Source organism: Sander lucioperca, chromosome 5 (assembly GCF_008315115.2).
Source record: "Sander lucioperca isolate FBNREF2018 chromosome 5, SLUC_FBN_1.2, whole genome shotgun sequence".
Taxonomy (NCBI): domain Eukaryota; kingdom Metazoa; phylum Chordata; class Actinopteri; order Perciformes; family Percidae; genus Sander; species Sander lucioperca.
This window is the reverse complement of record NC_050177.1, coordinates 32,217,887-32,236,937: the sequence shown is the minus strand read 5'-3', so window position 1 is coordinate 32,236,937 and position 19,051 is coordinate 32,217,887. Positions and strand designations below refer to the sequence as shown.

The following is a 19,051-nucleotide window of genomic DNA, read 5'->3' as shown; positions in this document are numbered from 1 at the left end:
CACAAACCACCAAATGTTACTTAATTGGCAATAAATCCTTTTCAGATTCTGATGCTTAACAACCTGAGTACTTTCTCACAGTGTACATGTTAAAGTTAACAACATCATCTCTCTTCTAGCTTTTACTCTTTAAATCTGTTTTACACTGATGGGTATGGATAAAGACAGAAAGGGATTGGAAAACACTCTTTAAATGAATGACATGTCAGAATCTTTGTGTTTTATTTGCAGCAGAATAGATCATCATAGTCTCGTTTCCTGTCGGTCCTTCAGTCGACAGAAACATAAATAATGAAACCATACATCAATCTGTTTCAGACGAGGATAGAAATAACTTAACGATCATAACACACATGAAGCTGATTGGATCTGTGCTGATGAACTCATTAATAATCACACAACAGTAGTCTTTAAAAACACTCAAAACATTTAACAAATAAACATCTGTGCAACAGTAGGTTGTAAACACATTGGGACACCTCATTATATTCATAAAGTATATTTTAAAAGACGGTGGTGAAAGTCCCAGCAGACGGAGCACCGAGGCAGCGTCCTATATCGCAGTGCAATGTTCGTCCTCTAGAGGACCTCTATTATCAAACGTATTAATTATAATTATATATATAATTAATAATTCAACGAGATTATTGTCTGTCCTCCAGTTAGTGTTACACTGAGACAACTCAAACATTAAAGAGGAAACTACAAGTAGAACATTTGTAGCTTTCTGCAGTTATGAATCTGTCTTTGATAAGGTTGTTACTCAAATCTTTCTGGCAGTGGTCTGCATGAACTGAAATAGTATTATTATTATTATTATTATTATTATTATTATTATTATTATTATACTGGCCGTCAGTAATCAGATTACTGCCTTTCCATCCTACTGCTACATTGAACTGATTGTGTCAACGTTTAATTAAATAAAAATCCTGCAAACTGCTGAAACATTTACATTTACGTTTTCTCTTTTTGAACTTGAAAATATTGTTAAAAAATGAGAAATGTCATCCTCAGTGCAGTATTCTAAAAACTGTAAAGGCAGTTTCTCTTTCTATTGTTTCAGGATGGAAGAAGAGTTATCTCATTACAGTGAAGTGTGTTTGTGCTGCTCTGTTACAGACTGCTGGGATGCTTTTACATCACTATTAAACATATAAATTTAAAAACAACACGTGGGTGTGCACCTGGCTCACATGCTTCACACAGACCTGATCTGATTCGTGCGTCTGAATGGCTGAAACCAGACTCAGCAAGACCATATCCAGACGTCCAGGATCAGATCAGGTCTGAAATACAAAGTGTCCTGAACCGGACATTTATTTCCACTTTTAACACAGTTTGTGATATCCATGACAACTGGCAGATGTGGTTACTCCGACACTTTGACCCGGAAAACCACGCGACCCATAAACTTGTCCCGGTCGTCGTCGTTACGCAGGTTGGTTCCCTCGAGTTTACACTCCACCGTCTGCTCGACGTTCAAGTCTTCTCTGGAGAGCAACAACTGCACGGCAACCAGCGGCTGCACGTAGTCGGCCTGGGGGGAGGAAGAGAGGGAGAGGGAGAGGGAGAGGGAGAGGGAGGGAGGGAGGGAGAGACAGAGACAGAGACAGAGACAGAGACAGAGAGAGAGAGAGAGAGAGAGAGAGAGAGAGACAGAGACAGAGACAGAGAGAGAGAGAGGGAGGGAGGGAGAGGGAGGGAGAGAGAGAGAGGGAGGGAGAGACAGAGAGAGAGAGAGAGACAGAGTGAGAGAGAGAGAGAGAGAGAGAGAGAGAGAGAGAGAGAGAGAGAGAGAGAGAGAGAGAGAGAGAGAGGGAGTGAGAGAGAGAGAGAGAGAGAGAGAGAGAGAGAGAGAGAGTGATCACATCACATTCTTAAGGTTAGGTCAAAGTTTTTTTAATTTCTAAATACTATTAACTTTAACTGACCACACAGTCTTTACTTACATGAGCTTTGTTTCCGTAATACGGGAAAAACATTTTATCCAGACGAGCTTCAGATGGGTAGTACTGCATCCGTAATGGACTGTCTCCCTTCCAGAAAGAAATACATATGTTTCATTATTTATAGACATATGTTTTAGGACTGGTGCCATCTTGTATTTCTGTGTGTGTGTGTGTGTGTGTGTGTGTGTGTGTGTGTGTGTGTGTGTGTGTTACCTTGGCAGTACAGTTGATGTAGGGGTCTCCTTGTGGTTTCAGTCCTATGACCTGCAAACAGACAGACTGTTTTTTTTTATTCATTATATTATAGTTATAGTTATAGTAGGTTACCACATGACGCAGCTCCATTTGTTCCGTAAAGATTAAAAAACTCTCCGTTTCCTTTTCTCTTCAAACGGGACATAAAAGTCCTGTGTTTGTTTGACCCAGTTACCCATGTTTCATGTTCCCTTCACTTTATTGTACATTAACTCTGACAAAACAGCACCTCGGGGACTGCAAACAAGAGTCAGAAAGACCTGTTGCTCTTATTAAATGCTGCATTGGTTTCTCATTTACAAACATCCTTACCGACGGAGTTAAGTTTTTGCATCTTTAAACATCATCAAAGACGGAGTGAGAAGTGCTTTACTGACCCGGTTCATCTTTATGATGATGCACGGTTTCCCCTCAGCGAATCCAAAGCTGGAGTCGCGCAGACCGGAACACTGACGCAGCATACTGCGTTTAAACTGACAAACTTTCTTGATTGGCTCATTGTCCTGTTCAGTGTATTCACCCACCATACACAAGTCGTTACGCTCCTGAATGCTGTCGTTGTAACCTGCAGAGAAAAACATGAACGGTCAAATTTAATGTCTGACGAGAGAAATCGGTGTCCTCTCAAAACTTATCTCAGCTGGACTCTTATTGTGAAGAATATGATGGTTATATATAGACTTAAGTCTAGGATTGAACCAATCAGCATGTCAGCTGTGGAGAGGCCATGCCTCCCGCTGGGGGTTCACAGGATCATGTTGTTTAGTTTTATCATTCTGACATGTTAATAAACTCTTTTAGATGACTAAATGTTTTCTTCCATATCACAGTAAATCTGATAAATTGAACCTTTTAGTTAGTTTTCGTGGTTACAGTTTTTTCTCATACATGACATAAACATATCACTCTGATCATGAAATGTCTATAGGACATCACAATAAACATGTGTAGGTGTCACATGGACTTTGATGGACTTTGTAAATGGTTGTTTAGCCCATCTCCCTGTCCTCATGTCCTCTCCCCTGCTGTCCTCCAACCGTCCACTAGATGTCGTCAGACTCTTCTCAGTCCTGTTCACCTGGCATCCCCTCCCACCTACACACCTAGGCCACGTTCAGCCCTGAGAACACGTTTAATATTTATTTCAACTGAACACCCTGCTGTCTTTTTAGATGGTGTTCAACCCGGAAACCGCAGCAAAACGTTGTCACCGGTTTGATATTGAACATGCCCCAGTTCCCACTTTCCTCATCATCCCTGCAAATTAGAAACTGCCGATTTCAACACTGTCAACACCCTGAAAGTTGCCACATGCTTCCTGACTTTGGCTGCGTTTCAATAGTGGTTCAACAAGCCCATGTTCACTTCCCCTAACCACTTGCCCTAGGGGGAATTTGCCATCTCAAGTGTTGTTCCAATTGTCTGAAAAACTTGATGAGATGGACACTCGGAGGGCTGAGGAAACGAGTGAACAATGATGGACACCCCAGAGGTGGATATCACCCACAATGCATTGCAGTTATGCATTTGGTGCAAGAAAATACATCCATGGTTAGGTGACAGTGATGTTTAACCGCTAAACCTCCTGTTGCTGACCACCAAAGAAGGAGAAGATGAATAAATACATTTCAACTTTTTAGTTTCCTCATTGTTAGCTTGATATTATACTAAAACATGTAATATAACTAATGTCAATTGATATTTATTTAATTTATTTTGTATCGCGCCTTTTGTATTTGCCCTGCCCACTTTCCCTCTTCGCTCCAAGTGGCCCGTACGGTGTATGCTATGATGTTATACCAAGGGCTGACGCGAAGTGAAAGAGGGCATAATGAAAAACTATAATAATTATTAATAATAATTAAATGCAGCCTTTGTTTTCAAACCCTCAGAACCAGAACCTGAGCATTAAATCGAACCCCATACCTTTAGCCGCCCGTCTACCTGCTCTGTTCCTGATATCCTGCGGACTTAATAAGACTTCTGTTTGGACTGTTTGTAATAAATCTCTGAGCTGGCCTTGCCTGCATCTGAGTCGGTCGGAGCTGATGGCTCTGCTACAAACTGAAGGTACAAACTGGCTGACCTTTACATTTATAAACTGATGCTTGATCATCTCAGAGTGTTACATGATGGGCACATGCAGTGTTGCCCATCATGTTTGACATATGCTTTTTATGTAAGTGTTGTGCTTGAACATCCCTTTAACACTTCAGAAAGGTTTCTCTCAGGGTCAGGGTCATGTTTGTTTCTCTCAGGAAGTGTGTTTGTACTCACGCTGCAGGAGGTTGTGCAGGTTTTGGATGTACTGGTTGTAGTTTGTTGGGTCACTGCGGTTGAAGGAGATTTCAGCGGCGTGCGGACGAATCACCAAACCTGCACAAAACAAAACAGACACATTAACAACAAAGGTTTGATGAGGCAACAACAGTGTTGCTATTAGCATGGATTTTGTGTTTAACTTTTTTTCTAATATAGTCGTTGGCTCTTTGTTTGTAAAATATGTCGCTCTGATGCCAGCAAACTTGTCCATGTTTGTGATTGGTCATATGCTGCAAACTCCGCCCCTATTTGTAAGCACGCTCTTGGCTAGATTGGGAAAACATGGGTTGACTTAAGATATGTTCCCAATGAACACTTTCAAAGTCTTCAGTTTGCTGTGCCTTTTACACGATACAACTTTAGTCTAGTTGTCAAATTTTCTACCGGCGACAGCGGCTCAAACACTGATAGATCTTTTTGCAGGAGAAATCCTCGTCTGCTCTCTACACTACATTTTCTCACAAAAGCACAAGCAAGAGGTGACACGGGGTAATGTCGAGTCCTGTAGTTGGAACCAGCCATGATGGAGTTAATGACCATCGGCGTGTGACGGCAGTTGTTAGTGAAGCCAGATAACCTGACGGATTTAGTTCTACAGGTTTCAGAGGTGATCCAGATTCAAAATCTGCAGAATTTAGCGGACTGCTTTTCTAGTGGACTGACTTTAATTTTAATTTGTTTAAAATTTCCGTCCGCAGAATTTCATGTGGCCCGGTACACAATCCAAAGATAAACTGGGAATGTTGAACTTTTTCTGTGCCTCTGATCCTGCTGAGTGATTAAAGTTGATAACGGACCTCTGTTGTTCCTCACCTGTCCAGCAGGTGTCCTCAGTGTGTTGTTTAAATACATCTGACCTATGACTGTGATGGGTTTTCTGTCTGCTGCTTGTTTTTTTGTCATTTATAACACAGTGTCTGAAGTAATTTCACTTCATTTCTTCAACCATTTATTTAAGGCCAAAATATCATTACAGATCAAATCAGCTAGTGCAGCTAAAATGATGAACCTGTTATAATGAATGCAGGAGCTTTCAATTGAAAGACACAATCTGAGACAAAGAATCCAGAAAAACAGAGCAGAATGAACCATTCAATCAACCAACATGTCAGTAGAAGCAGGTCAACAAATAGGAAAACCAGGCAAGAGCAGCAAAGCACACACAGGTTGCCAAATAAGCTAAATTGAATAAATATACAACCATAATCCAACTTAAATCAAGTAATATATACATAAATCTAAGCATCATGCTTCCGCAGATTTACAAGCTCTGGATGTTACAGGATGCTGCCATCAGGAGCATTTAAAGCCTAATGGCAACAGGAATGAAGAAGTTAAGTGTTAACATTGTGAAGTAATTAAAGGGTTAACCATTATTAAGTTATTAAAGGGTTAACATTATGAAGTTATTAAAGGGTTAAACATTATGAAGTTAATAGGATTCAAGATTCAAGATTATTTTTATTGTCAAATAACATTTTCCAAAAACACTTCAGGAAGTGCAGTGTAGAATGAAATGATGTTGCATAGGATCACCATATAAAAAAACAGACATAAAAGAAACCCCATCAGCAGCTAGAATAATGCAATTTAAATAAATAAATATGGTGTAGTAAAAATATAATATATATAAAGATGAGAAAAATATGAGAGATGTAGAAATACACATATCCCACACATACCCATACATATACTATATGTATATACTATATACTATAGCATATGCACACATACATACCCACACACACATACTGTATACACACACGCATGCATACACCCATACATATGTTCCACATTGTCTCAGTTTACAGTGTTCAACAGTCTGATTGCAGTCGCAGAACTGCACAAATCTACCCCTCAGGCTGCGATACCGCCTGCCATGTGGGCAGGAGAGAAGGGTGGGTCACACAAGGATGTGTAGAGTCCTTAATGATTTTTTTTGCCTTTGACCTCACCACCCTCCTCAGCCCCCTTTCTCTGAGGTGCTGCTGCTCTCATGCCAGAGGGAGATGTTGCTTGTTAGCACACTCTCAGTGGTTCCCCTGTAGAAGGTGGTGAGGACTGTTGAAATGGGCCTTTTTCAGTCTCCTTAAGAAGTGCAGGCGTTGGTTGGCTTTTTTGATGGGGGAGGAGGTATGCAGGGACCAGGACAGGTGGTTCGACATATGAACCCCTAGAAACTTCATGTGCTCCACAGTCTCCACTGCAGCGCTGTTAATGTGGACCGGTATGTGTGTATGCCGATTCCTCCTGAAGTCGATCACCAACTCTTTGGTTTTCTCAACATTCAGGATCAAGTTGTTTTTGGCCACCATTCTGTGAAGAGTTTCACCTCCTCCCTGTAATTGCCCTCATCACTGCCCTGGATGAGACCCACCACTGTTGTGTCATCAGCATATTTAATAATGTGATTGGTGTTGAGTTTTGCACAGCAGTCATGGTTCATAGGGTGTATAGCAGATGGCTCAAGACGCACCCCTGGGAGGAGCCGGTACTCAATGAGGTGGTAGATGAAGAGTTAGCCCCCACTCGTACAACCTGAGGCCTGTTAGTCAGGAAATCAAGAATCCAGTTCTGGAGGGGTGTATTCATCTCCAGGGGGCCCAGTTTGTTAACCAGATGCTGGGGGATTATGGTGTTAAACGCTTACTGAAATCAATGAACAGCATCTGGACCCACGCATTCCTTCCCTTCAGGTGTTCCAGGCTCAGATGTAGTGCACTGGCTACTGCATCCTCAGTTGAGCAGTTAGAGCATGATGAAGTTATTAAAGGGTTAAACATGATGTAGTTATTAAAGGGTTAAACATGATGTAGTTATTAAAGGGTTAAACATGGTGTAGTTATTAAAGGGTTAAACATGATGTAGTTATTAAAGGGTTAAACATGGTGTAGTTATTAAAGGGTTAAACATGATGTAGTTATTAAAGGGTTAACCATAACCATGATGTAGTTACTAACATGATGTAGTTATTAAAGGGTTAAACATGATGTAGTTATTAAAGGGTTAAACATGGTGTAGTTATTAAAGGGTTAACCATAACCATGATGTAGTTACTAACATGATGTAGTTATTAAAGGGTTAAACATGGTGTAGTTATTAAAGGGTTAACCATAACCATGATGTAGTTACTAATATGATGTAGTTATTAAAGGGTTGACCCTAACTCACCTGGGTTGGCCACCCGGTCCTGATAGCGTGGGACGTTGTCGTCCAGAGTCTGTAACATCACCCACATGGTGAGACAAAACATTCCCGCCAAAAACCCGTAAAAAACGAGGTAGAAGAGGAGGATCAGACCTGAGGGAGACAAATTACTTTATTTAAACACAGCCGAGAAGACAAATACTTTATTTAAACACAGCTGTGACAAAAACTTTATTTAAACACTAGGGGGAGGACAAATTACTTCATTTAAACACAGCAGAGAAGAAAAACTAGTTTATTTTAAAGCTGTTCATAAAGCTTCATTAACCTGATTACTTAATTTAATTTTCTTTCTAATTGTAGGTATAACAACATTAAATATGTAAATACATTTTATTTCATTTACATTTTCTTTAAAAGGACAGCGCATATTAATCAACATTTCTGTAAATGTGTTAATGCTAGCCAGCCCAAGTCATTTTCAACTGTAATTCTTTGAATATGAAGTACATTAAGACATCAGAACTGTAACTATGAACTACATTATGACAGTAGAACTGTAACTATATATGAACTACATTATGAGATCAGAACTGTAACTATATATGAACTACATTATGATATTTTAAGTGTAACTATATATGAACTACATTATGATATTATAACTGTAACTATATATGAACTACATTATGATATTATAACTGTAACTATATATGAACTACATTATGACATCAGAACTGTAACTATATATGAACTACATTATGACATCAGAACTGTAACTATATTTGAACTACATTATGATATTATAACTGTAACTATATATGAACTACATTATGATATTATAACTGTAACTATATATGAACTACATTATGACATCAGAACTGTAACTATATATGAACTACATTATGACATCAGAACTGTAACTATATTTGAACTACATTATGATATTATAACTGTAACTATATATGAACTACATTATGATATTATAACTGTAACTATATATGAACTACATTAAGACATCAGAACTGTAACTATATATGAACTACATTATGATATAACTCTAACTATATATGAACTACATTATGACATCAGAACTGTAACTATATATGAACTACATTATAACATTAGGACTGTAACTATATATGAACTACATTATGACATTAGAACTGTAACTATATATGAACTACATTATATTATAACTGTAAATATATATGAACTACATTATGACATCAGAACTGTAACTATATATGAACTACATTATGACATCAGAACTGTAACTATATATGAACTACATTATATTATAACTGTAACTATATATGAACTACATTATGACATCAGAACTGTAACTATATATGAACTACATTATGACATCAGAACTGTAACTATATATGAACTACATTATGACATCAGAACTGTAACTATATATGAACTACATTATATTATAACTGTAACTATATGAACTACATTATGACATCAGAACTGTAACTATATATGAACTACATTATGACATCAGAACTGTAACTATATATGAACTACATTATATTATAACTGTAACTATATATGAACTACATTATGACATCAGAACTGTAACTATATATGAACTACATTATGACATCAGAACTGTAATTATATATGAATACATTATGATATTATAACTGTAACTATATATGAACTACATTATGATATTATAACTGTAACTATATGAACTACATTATGACATCAGAACTGTAACTATATATGAACTACATTATATTATAACTGTAACTATATATGAACTACATTATGACATCAGAACTGTAACTATATATGAACTACATTATGACATCAGAACTGTAACTATATATGAACTACATTATGACATCAGAACTGTAACTATATATGAACTACATTATATTATAACTGTAACTATATATGAACTACATTATGACATCAGAACTGTAACTATATATGAACTACATTATGACATCAGAACTGTAACTATATATGAACTACATTATATTATAACTGTAACTATATATGAACTACATTATGACATCAGAACTGTAACTATATATGAACTACATTATGACATCAGAACTGTAATTATATATGAATACATTATGATATTATAACTGTAACTATATATGAACTACATTATGATATTATAACTGTAACTATATGAACTACATTATGATAGTATATATATGTAACTATATATGAAATACATTAAGTGGATGTGTGCAGAGCATTCTAAAGCTGCATACAATGACCGGTTGTCTTCAGTTTAAGGGTTAAAAGATGTTTCTGATTAAACCTGTCCAATTTGTGTCAAATTCAGCAGGATTACAGTTTTTTATCGCTTTGGTAGTATTATCACAAGTATGTGGTAAAACCACACTACTCTTACTGCAAAACTCAAAGCAGATCATCAAAATGGCTGTTTTTTCAGACATGTAATCACATGTTCCATTGTTTATTACAGTGCACACAGAATTACACAGCAACTTTTCCACCACACTTAATTATATTTTGTGTGTCATCAAATACAATATCGTTCATATGAGGTAATTGGCTTTCACAATGCAATGCTCACAATACTTTTACTTCTCTTCTGATTTGCATATATTAACATTTCACCAACATTTGCTCTTAATGGTTAATCACTGAACCATTCGGTAAAGCTGTGGATTTAAATTGGTTTGTCAGCTATATAAAGTGTGTACGAACATCTAAACTAGATGTATCCACACATAATAAACTCTTGTTGACATGAGCTCAATGCTCAACGCAGGCTTGATCCAGATTTCATGTAATGTACAATATGTGCTAAATAATGTTATGCTAATTTGTTTTACAGTATTTACTGTAACCATGTACATTTGCTTACACAGTAAAGAGTATACCTATTACAATCACATATACTGTAAAAATACATTTGTCTAAATTATTGTAGATGATGTTTTCATTGATCACAACTTGATGACACATAGGATAGATATCATGGAGATGATAGATTCTGTAAATGTTGGTTAATGTAAGTGCATTCTGTAATCTGTTTTACACTACTGTAGCATATTACTTTCAGCAATTCTCACAGGGATTTGAAACATGTTTCTTGCATTGTTTGCTCCTGGATTACCTGTAGATAAAACAACTTAACTGAAAAGTTATCATTATATATTGTATTGGTGATAAACCATATGTTGTTATAACATTTTATAAAAAACATATTTTGAATCAATGGTTGTGTGGTGAGAAGTGTTAACAATAATATGTTTTGAATGAAAGACTGGCTGTGTAACAAGTATGATGAGTTGTGAAATTGTACCACATGGTTGGGATAATAGTACCATATTTAAATATTTTAACATCATGCAGGGTTAGGGGGCTAGTGGTTGGAAACGCTGCCTGACTAGACGACCTGCTGAGAGATAGAGAGAGAGAGAGAGAGAGAGAGAGAGAGAGAGAGAGAGACAGAGAGAGATGGAGAGAGAGAGAGAGAGAGAGAGAGAGAGAGAGAGAGAGAGAGAGAGAGAATATGAAGAGTGAGTCTCAGATGAACTGAGAGGCTAAATTTAGACTCACTGAATTTTTCTTAGATGCTGCAGGGGGTTATGGGTATTTAAAATGTGCTGAATTAGGCTGTTTGTGTGTGTGTAGGTGTCACATGACATTTCTCAGTTCATACCAAGAATACTTTAAAGAAGATGATATATGACACACACACATGCTTGTAGTTCAGCAGCAGCTCTTTCTGTCTCAGAGAAACGGCCCTCAGTGATGGGAGAAAAATTATGATTTTTTTATGTCGTCCTCCACAGAAATCTGACACAAAGCTTAAAATATTCTCTTGATCTTGATCATTATCCAATACACTGTTTCCCAAATAGGTTCTGCTTGGGCGCCCTGCCCAGGTAGATAAAATCTGAATTACATTTTTTTTCCAGTCAACAATGTATTTGTATAGTGCACACAGACCAGTGGCCTCCTGCCCCTCCCCCTCATGAAGTCTCTCGCCGTGTGCATGACTGAGCAGCAATGCTTCCCTTCAGCCTCAGAGGCTCAAACCTTAGTAGTAGCATGCTGGTGTTGTCGTGGCTTGCCGGATTATCTGTACAAATAAACCATAGAAACGCTGCAGCCACACTGCTCTGAAAGCACACCGAACGTCATTTATCAGTCGGGTTGTTCACCCTCTACGCAGCCGTCTGCTCTGCTCCATGCCTTTATAGTAATCGTTTCTAACCGAGCCTGTTCTATGTGTCTCCTTGCCCATATTTATGGCCTGAAAAAAACCTTACAATTTATTAAGTTGGCTGTAAAAGTTTTAAACTATAATTTAGAGATGTCTGAATGACAGAAGTCTGTTCAGATGAGAACTTAATGACTGTAACACGGACATGGAACTTAGTAACGTTACAAAACAGCCTGTTTAACGCTCTGGTTTATTGGCATTTCTTCTTCAATCACAATCATCTTGGGCGGTGCAAAGTGCTGGACAGAACCACGGTGTCTCTGCAAAATAGCTTCGGGAAGGACCTTGTTTTGGTGGAACGTGTATGTTCAAAAGTAGTTTTAGTCGTGAAAACTCAGATTGGACAGATAGTCTAGCTAGCTGTCTGGATTTACCCTGCAGAGATCTGAAGAGCAGTTAACCATAGTCCTCATAAATCCACCGGAGGGTAGAACAGCAACACAAAGACAGAGGTAGGGGACGTACATCCGGCGCCACCTGAACAATCCCGGAAGTAGAACGCTGTTGATATAGACTAAGTTGTTAATATACTCTCTGACCATCAACACTGGTTCCCGTCAAGGCTGCTTCCTTTGCCCTCTGCTCTTCTTCCTGTACACCAACAGCTGCATCTCAGGTCACCAGCCCCATATGTTCATATAGCTACGAAAAGTTAAGCACTGTAATTCATAAGCATTCCATGTATATTTCACTGTATTCAACCCAATGATTGCTGCTGTATAAGAACATGGTTGGAGGTCGGGGTGGATGGGTTTGTCATAGAACACAGGACTTTGAAGCCAGGGAGCAGAGTTCATGTTCCGGAGAAAACAAAATACTTTCACCAAAGAAATGTGTTATCCTTGGGAGTGTTTTAATCCAAACCACGATCTTTTTCCTAAACAGAACTAGCCAATTTGGTGTCTAAACTTAACTGTGGTCACCACATAATGCTCACTTTTTGTCATCTAAACCTACCTGTAATGTCACGCTGATCTCTACCCAGCTTAAAGTCACCTATTCTTGGTTTAACTGAACAACCAACTACTCCTAATACGATGGAGCACCATGCGGAGCACCATGCGGAGCACCATGCGGAGCACCATGCGGAGCACCGTAGCCGGCGGCCACAGCTCTGTAGTGGCTAAACACATCTACTAACTGGCGCTGATGTGGTCACCAGGTTTCATAGGATATCTTAAATATTGGTTTACATACAATTATGCCCTAATGCCAGTCACCAGTCCGTCCATCTCCTGAAGTTCGCGGAGGACACCGCTCTCATTGGACTCTGGTGGGGGTGAGTTCGCCCACAGGTGGGAGATTGACCACCTGGTGACCTGGTGCTATCAGAACAACCTGGAGCTAAATGCTCTGAAGATAATGGAGATTGTTGTGGACTTTAGGAAGGATGCAGCCCTACCTGCCCCCATCACCCTGGGTGACTCCACAGTCATTGTGGAGTCCTTCCACTTCCTGGGCTCCATCATCTCCCAGGACCTCTAGTAGGAGCTGAACATCAGCTCCTGTAATCAAAGAAGCCCAGCAGAGGATGTACTTCCTGCGACAGCTGAAGAAGTTCAACCTGTCAAAGACTATGATGATTCACTTCTACACTGCCATCATTGAGTCCATCCTCACCTGCTCCATCACCATCTGGTAAGCTGCTGCCTTTGCTAAAGACACAGGCAGAGTGCAGCGTATCGTCTGCTCTGCTGAGAAGATGATTGGCTGCAATCTGCCATCTCTCCAGGACCTGTACTCCTCCAGGATGCTGAGGTTGGCAGGAAAGATTGTAGCCAATCCCTCTCACCCCGGATACAAACTGTATGAACCCCTCCCTTCTGGCAGGACGCTGCGGTCCATCAGGACCAAAACCTCACGCCATAAAAACAATTTCTTTCCATCAGCAGTCAGCCTCATTAACAAGGCCCCAGACCCCCACTAAGAGTGACTCTTAACCCTCCCCCCATCCATAGTTTCTACACCTTGCATTAACCTTCATCCTGGACTATACATCTGCCCATTTTGCACATTCTCCATTCAATCCATACTGCATATTTTATGAATCAGTGTGTGTGTGTGTGTGTGTGTGTGTGTGTGTGTGTGTGTGTGTGTGTGTGTGTGTGTGTGTGTGTGTGTGTGTGTGTGTGTGTGTGTGTGTGTTGTAAAATGATCGACAGACACAGATTGTGTTTGGTTTACATTGTTCGTATTATTCCCTGCCACTTCTCAACAAACCTCTTGGGATTTTACGATAACTCTTCTTCACATTTGTCTCTCTATCTGAAAGAGACAGGCACACAAACATAGAAACAGTCTCACCCCAGCTGCTGGCGGTCCGGCCCATAAACTCTCCGGTCCTTGGGTTGTAGATACAATCCTTCCAGGATTCCTTTGGCTCTTCTTTCTTGTTTTCCTCCCACTTCTCCGCTTTTCTCTCCTCATTTTGATTCTGATTGTCCTCCGGCTTCATGTCTTTTTTCACCTCCTCTTCCTTCACATCCTCTTTCTGCTCCTCTTTCTGCTCCTCTTTCTGCTCCCGGTTCTGTTCCTGCGGGCTGGACGACATGCTGTGAGCTCAGTGTCGGGCTATTTAAGACAGAGGAGCAGTGGGCTGACAGCTGGTTAAATCTCACCGTGTCAGAGAGAGAGAGAGAGAGAGAGAGAGAGAGAGAGAGAGGAGAGAGAGAGAGAGAGGAGAGAGAGAGAGAGAGAAAGAGACACACACACACACACACACACACACACACACACACACACACACACACATACACACAGACTGCAGCAGAGCGGGGTGCATGCGCAGTACAGAGCCCGGGGGAGATGTGAGCTATAAAAAAGGTTTTATTCAAATACAATTTTCATTTAATGTTTTAATGACCATAAAAACATGAATTCCTCTCCACACTGCCCTCAAAACACATCATAATAATATAATATACACACATATAATATTATATACCTTACACACATAATATGATATACACACACATATAATATAATATACCTTACAGACATCAAAATATAATATACACATACATCATAATATAATATTCCTTGCACACATATATAATATAATATACGTTACACATATCAGGTTAATTACACATTGTTCAGCATCAAATATTACTTCTCATCACATCTAGAGTTATGGTATACATTATATATGTCATATACTATATATAATATAGGATATATTTAATATAAATATATTACATGTATCATATATTATATATATATATAATTTGTATATTGCTTGTATATTGTAAGATGCTTCTGTTCTGATAAAGATCTGAATAATAAAATGATTGTAAAACAGAAACAGCTGCTCTAAAATCATTTCACATCAAACTGAACCTGTAATTATGTAATCACACCACAGGGAAGACACGTGATTGGATAAAAGCAGGGTGATGTCACAAAGACACAGGGGGGAGGGGGGCACGTGAGTAAGAGGAGGAGGAAGGAGAGAAAACAATGAGAGAAGTAATGGTGCATGTCCATGTGAGCGTTGTTTTCGATGGGATCGCCCCGCTTCTCAGCATTGCACACTAGTGATCTTGCCACCAGTTTCTCTTCAATGACCACTGACAAGCAAATAAAACAGGCTCCGCCCTCCTACAACCACGATGGCTGCAGCTGATTGGACAAATGTGTCACGTGGGGCTGGCTACTCCCGAATTTCAAAACCAACCATAATGGCGGCTCGTTCGGAATATGATCTCGTAATTTACGAAAATAGTTCTCCGAAACGTGTTTCTGAAAGCAAAAAAAAGGCCATGCAGTTACTAAACCTGTCTTTATTTCGGATTGACAAAGGTCAGTTTAAAAGATTTTCGTCAGCTTTTGAGAGGCGGAGAACCGAGCCGGTCGCTCCTCATTTGCATAAAGTTGGCTGGATTCAACTTTATGCAAATGATGAGCGGACGAATCGACACCCCGCTTCTCCAAAGTCCCCACAATGCTACTAGAATGCATTGCACCACTGCTCCCATAGAAATGAATGGGAAGCTGGGAAATGTTGCTGACAATGGACACACGGCATAACCCTGTGCGCACCGTGTGTACATTATATTTTCTGTGAGACATTGCAACCCATTTAATATTAATGAATGTACTTCATGGCACTGTTTGAGTGGTTTAATAAACTGGTTAATGCAAGGACTTTACTCTCATCTCCGGCATGTAAAATTACACTGAGCATGTGTTTACAGAACTGTGAATGAATGGATCGCTGAATCCAAAGTTACACAGCGACACTGGTTTATTTTTAAACCAGAGCAACAGAGACTGAGAAGGCCAAGGCAGCCAGTCTCTTATCTACTTTACATAGCACTGGTACATCAGTTAGCAGCCAATCTAAACTCAACCTGGTCAGTGAGCGACCCCGACAACAGTCATTTGTGGGGACCTGCCCAGCCATCTTTCTTCGGACCCGTGGGGGCTCGCCACGCACATTCTCAACCTCTCTTGAGTCTTCACTGCTGCCCAGCGCCTCAGGGTCTTTGCTGTTGCCCAACGCACCCGAGCTGCTGTCCAGCGACACCAAGCCTGCAATGCCCAGTGACCCTGATGCTCTGCAGCCCAGCCTTGTGATTGATGTCCAGCTGAACTTCAACCGGTTCCCAGTCAGAGGTCCCGGTCAACGTCTCATCATTGCCTGGGTTCCAGTTGGCGGTCTGGCCGACTCCTACCTGTATGTTTCTGTTTCCGTTATTTGTTCACAGTTTTGTGTTACCCCTGTTCTTTCTGTGTTCTATGTTTTGTTTTCCTAGTTCAATCCTTGTTTATGTTTTCATGCTTCGGTTTCCTGTTTTACTTTGTTGTTTGTTTCTCCTGTCATGTCATTTATTACTTCCTGCTTTGTGTGTTTTCCTGCCTTTTGTGATTGTCTGCCCTGCCCTGATGTGTTCCATCTGTTCCTCAGCCCTCTTTTCACCTGTCCCTTGTCACCTGTCCCTCGTTACCTTGTGTATTTAGTCTATGTGCTTTCTTTGTCTGTTTTGCCAATCGTTGTCATTATGTGTGTACTTTCCTGTGTTAATCCCTGTGTCTCTCCCTTTGTAGTTTGATTCCTTGTTCCTTTCTGAGTGATTTGGATTTCTGTTTGGATATTCCTTTTATTGTAGCTAAAAGCTAGCTGTAAACCTTCAAAACCTTCACACTGCCTCCTTGTCTCAACCCTCTGCCTTTTGGGTCACAAACCCTGACAGTGATGTCAAATAAGAGAACTGAGATGAAATCACAGTCAACTGCAGAACTGAGTTACACGTTACATTAATATGTTGAGGAAGGCATTTCACCATATTAAGACACTACACACTTCCTGTCATGGAGGGGGCAGGGCAGTGATTCTGTTAGCAGATTTACAGTGAAAGTGAACATTGTCTGTCTGTCTGTCTGTCTGTCTGTCTGTCTGTGTGCATGCGTTTCCCTTGAACAAAAACAACCATTTATCTGTATATATGACACTTGTCTGCAGCTTCAGGAGTCCCCTGGGCCAACCAACAACCAGCCTGAAAGGACTCCCTCAGCTTGACAGCTTTCTGAGCCACTGGTTTCCACCAGCAGTTTCTTTGGTTGCCACAATAACAGGCACCAATGACCTACTGGCCACAACTTTGAGCAGTTCAGCTCAGCCGGGTGCTTCTTTTCTGCCAAGTACGTTTTTTACACATACAAGGAATTTGTCATGGTGTTGTTGGTGCATGTCACACATTCTCTAAATATAAGAAAGATAAAAAGAATATAAACAATATAAGTATAAACATATGCACACAATATGTATTAATAAAGATAAAAATAGAATGTAAAATAAAATAATTAAATAAGTTAAACAGTAATAAAAAGGAACGGTACAGCAGAGTAAGTACAGTGGCATGTAGAGCCAGAGGTGGGGTGATGAAGTGTTCAACATTGGAAACCAATTCTTAGAGTTTATTAAATGTAAATTTGGATGTAACATTGCTTTGGAGTTATAAAGATGTGTTCTGTTGTTAATGATCAACTTCTGTTGGAACTGTGCTGAGTCCAGGTTTAATCAAAAGTTGTTGTTTGATGACATCTTTTTATTTAGTGTCTGGTGTCTTTTCTCTCTCTCAATGTTATCTTCTATTATTTCTCCAGACTGTGTCAGGCTGGTGAATGGGACCAGTCTGTGCTCAGGCAGACTGGAGGTGAAGACTAACCAGTCTACCCAGTGCTGGTCTTCAGTGTGTGAAGATGACTTTGACCAACAGGATGCAGAGGTGGTCTGTAGGGACCTTGGCTGTGGGGCTCCTTCAGTCCTCCAGGGGGCGCTCTATGGAGAAGTGGAGACTCCAATGAGGACCAAAGAGTTCCAGTGTGGAGGCAATGAGTCTGCCCTCCTGGACTGTAGAAGCTCAGGCTCAGATAGAAACACTTGCTCCCATGAAACAGTTGTTGGACTCGCCTGTTCAGGTAGACGAGGAGCTGCTTTGATTTTGTTCATTTCTCTTCTCATGAAACTCACCTGATTACTCTCTGTTTTCTTTTCAGAACCTGATGCTGTCACGTTAGAGGAAACAGTTGCTGTGCAGGAACATTGAAGCTGAAACATAACGGAGAATGAAGAACAGTGGATCACAATTTCTGGGGCCTAAAGGAAGCAGCTGCTGCCTGCAGAGAGTTGGACTGTGGGTCTCCTGTTTCTGTAGCAGAGAGAGAAGAGTCCTCATACAGATCTGTGTGGCGGATCAGGTCTGACTGTGTTCAGTCTGGATCTGCTCTGAGGGAGTGTGCAACATCATGGTCCTCTTCCTCCCTCCTGGATCTCACCTGCTCAGGTAAGCCCATCAGTGACATCATCTATGACATCATCTATGACAGTAATGTACAGGTGTAGGTTGAACACACATGCAGCAGCTAGAATAACAGCAGACTGTCTCCAGCAGCCGTGACAGAGTCTGATGAGCTGCTGCCTCAGTAAATCAGCTGCTGAGTGCATCAGGATATATATGTAGATATGACATATGTCTACTGCTTTAAATAATGATCCTTAAAATCTTAAATGGATAGAGGCTGGACTCCCTACATTGAAGGCGTTTCCCAAAGTGAAGGAGGCAAGTGGAAGTGGAGATACTGACGAGCACCCCGCCGAGCTGAACTGCTCAAAGTTGTGGCCAGTTGGTCATTGGGG

The 19,051-nt window shown here is 40.1% G+C and overlaps 3 protein-coding genes across 3 annotated transcripts in view; 2 read left to right on the top strand and 1 right to left on the bottom strand.

Annotated features, from left to right (window-relative positions):
* Positions 1-19,051, top strand: part of LOC116038066 (NACHT, LRR and PYD domains-containing protein 3-like) — a 1,733,742-nt gene that overhangs the window by 681,902 nt on the left and 1,032,789 nt on the right. The gene's annotated exons all lie outside the window — the stretch shown is intronic.
* Positions 1-19,051, top strand: part of LOC116034665 (NACHT, LRR and PYD domains-containing protein 12-like) — a 575,637-nt gene that overhangs the window by 54,061 nt on the left and 502,525 nt on the right. The window lies entirely within an intron of this gene.
* LOC116058408 (sodium/potassium-transporting ATPase subunit beta-3-like) lies at positions 842-14,461 on the bottom strand. The gene is made up of 7 exons (XM_031311240.2): positions 14,215-14,461; positions 7,701-7,829; positions 4,485-4,583; positions 2,585-2,772; positions 2,166-2,216; positions 1,953-2,039; positions 842-1,540 (listed from the first exon to the last, which is right to left on the bottom strand). The coding sequence occupies exons 1-7, from the start codon at positions 14,459-14,461 to the stop codon at positions 1,373-1,375; spliced, it is 969 nt and encodes a 322-aa protein (XP_031167100.1). The 3' UTR covers positions 842-1,372.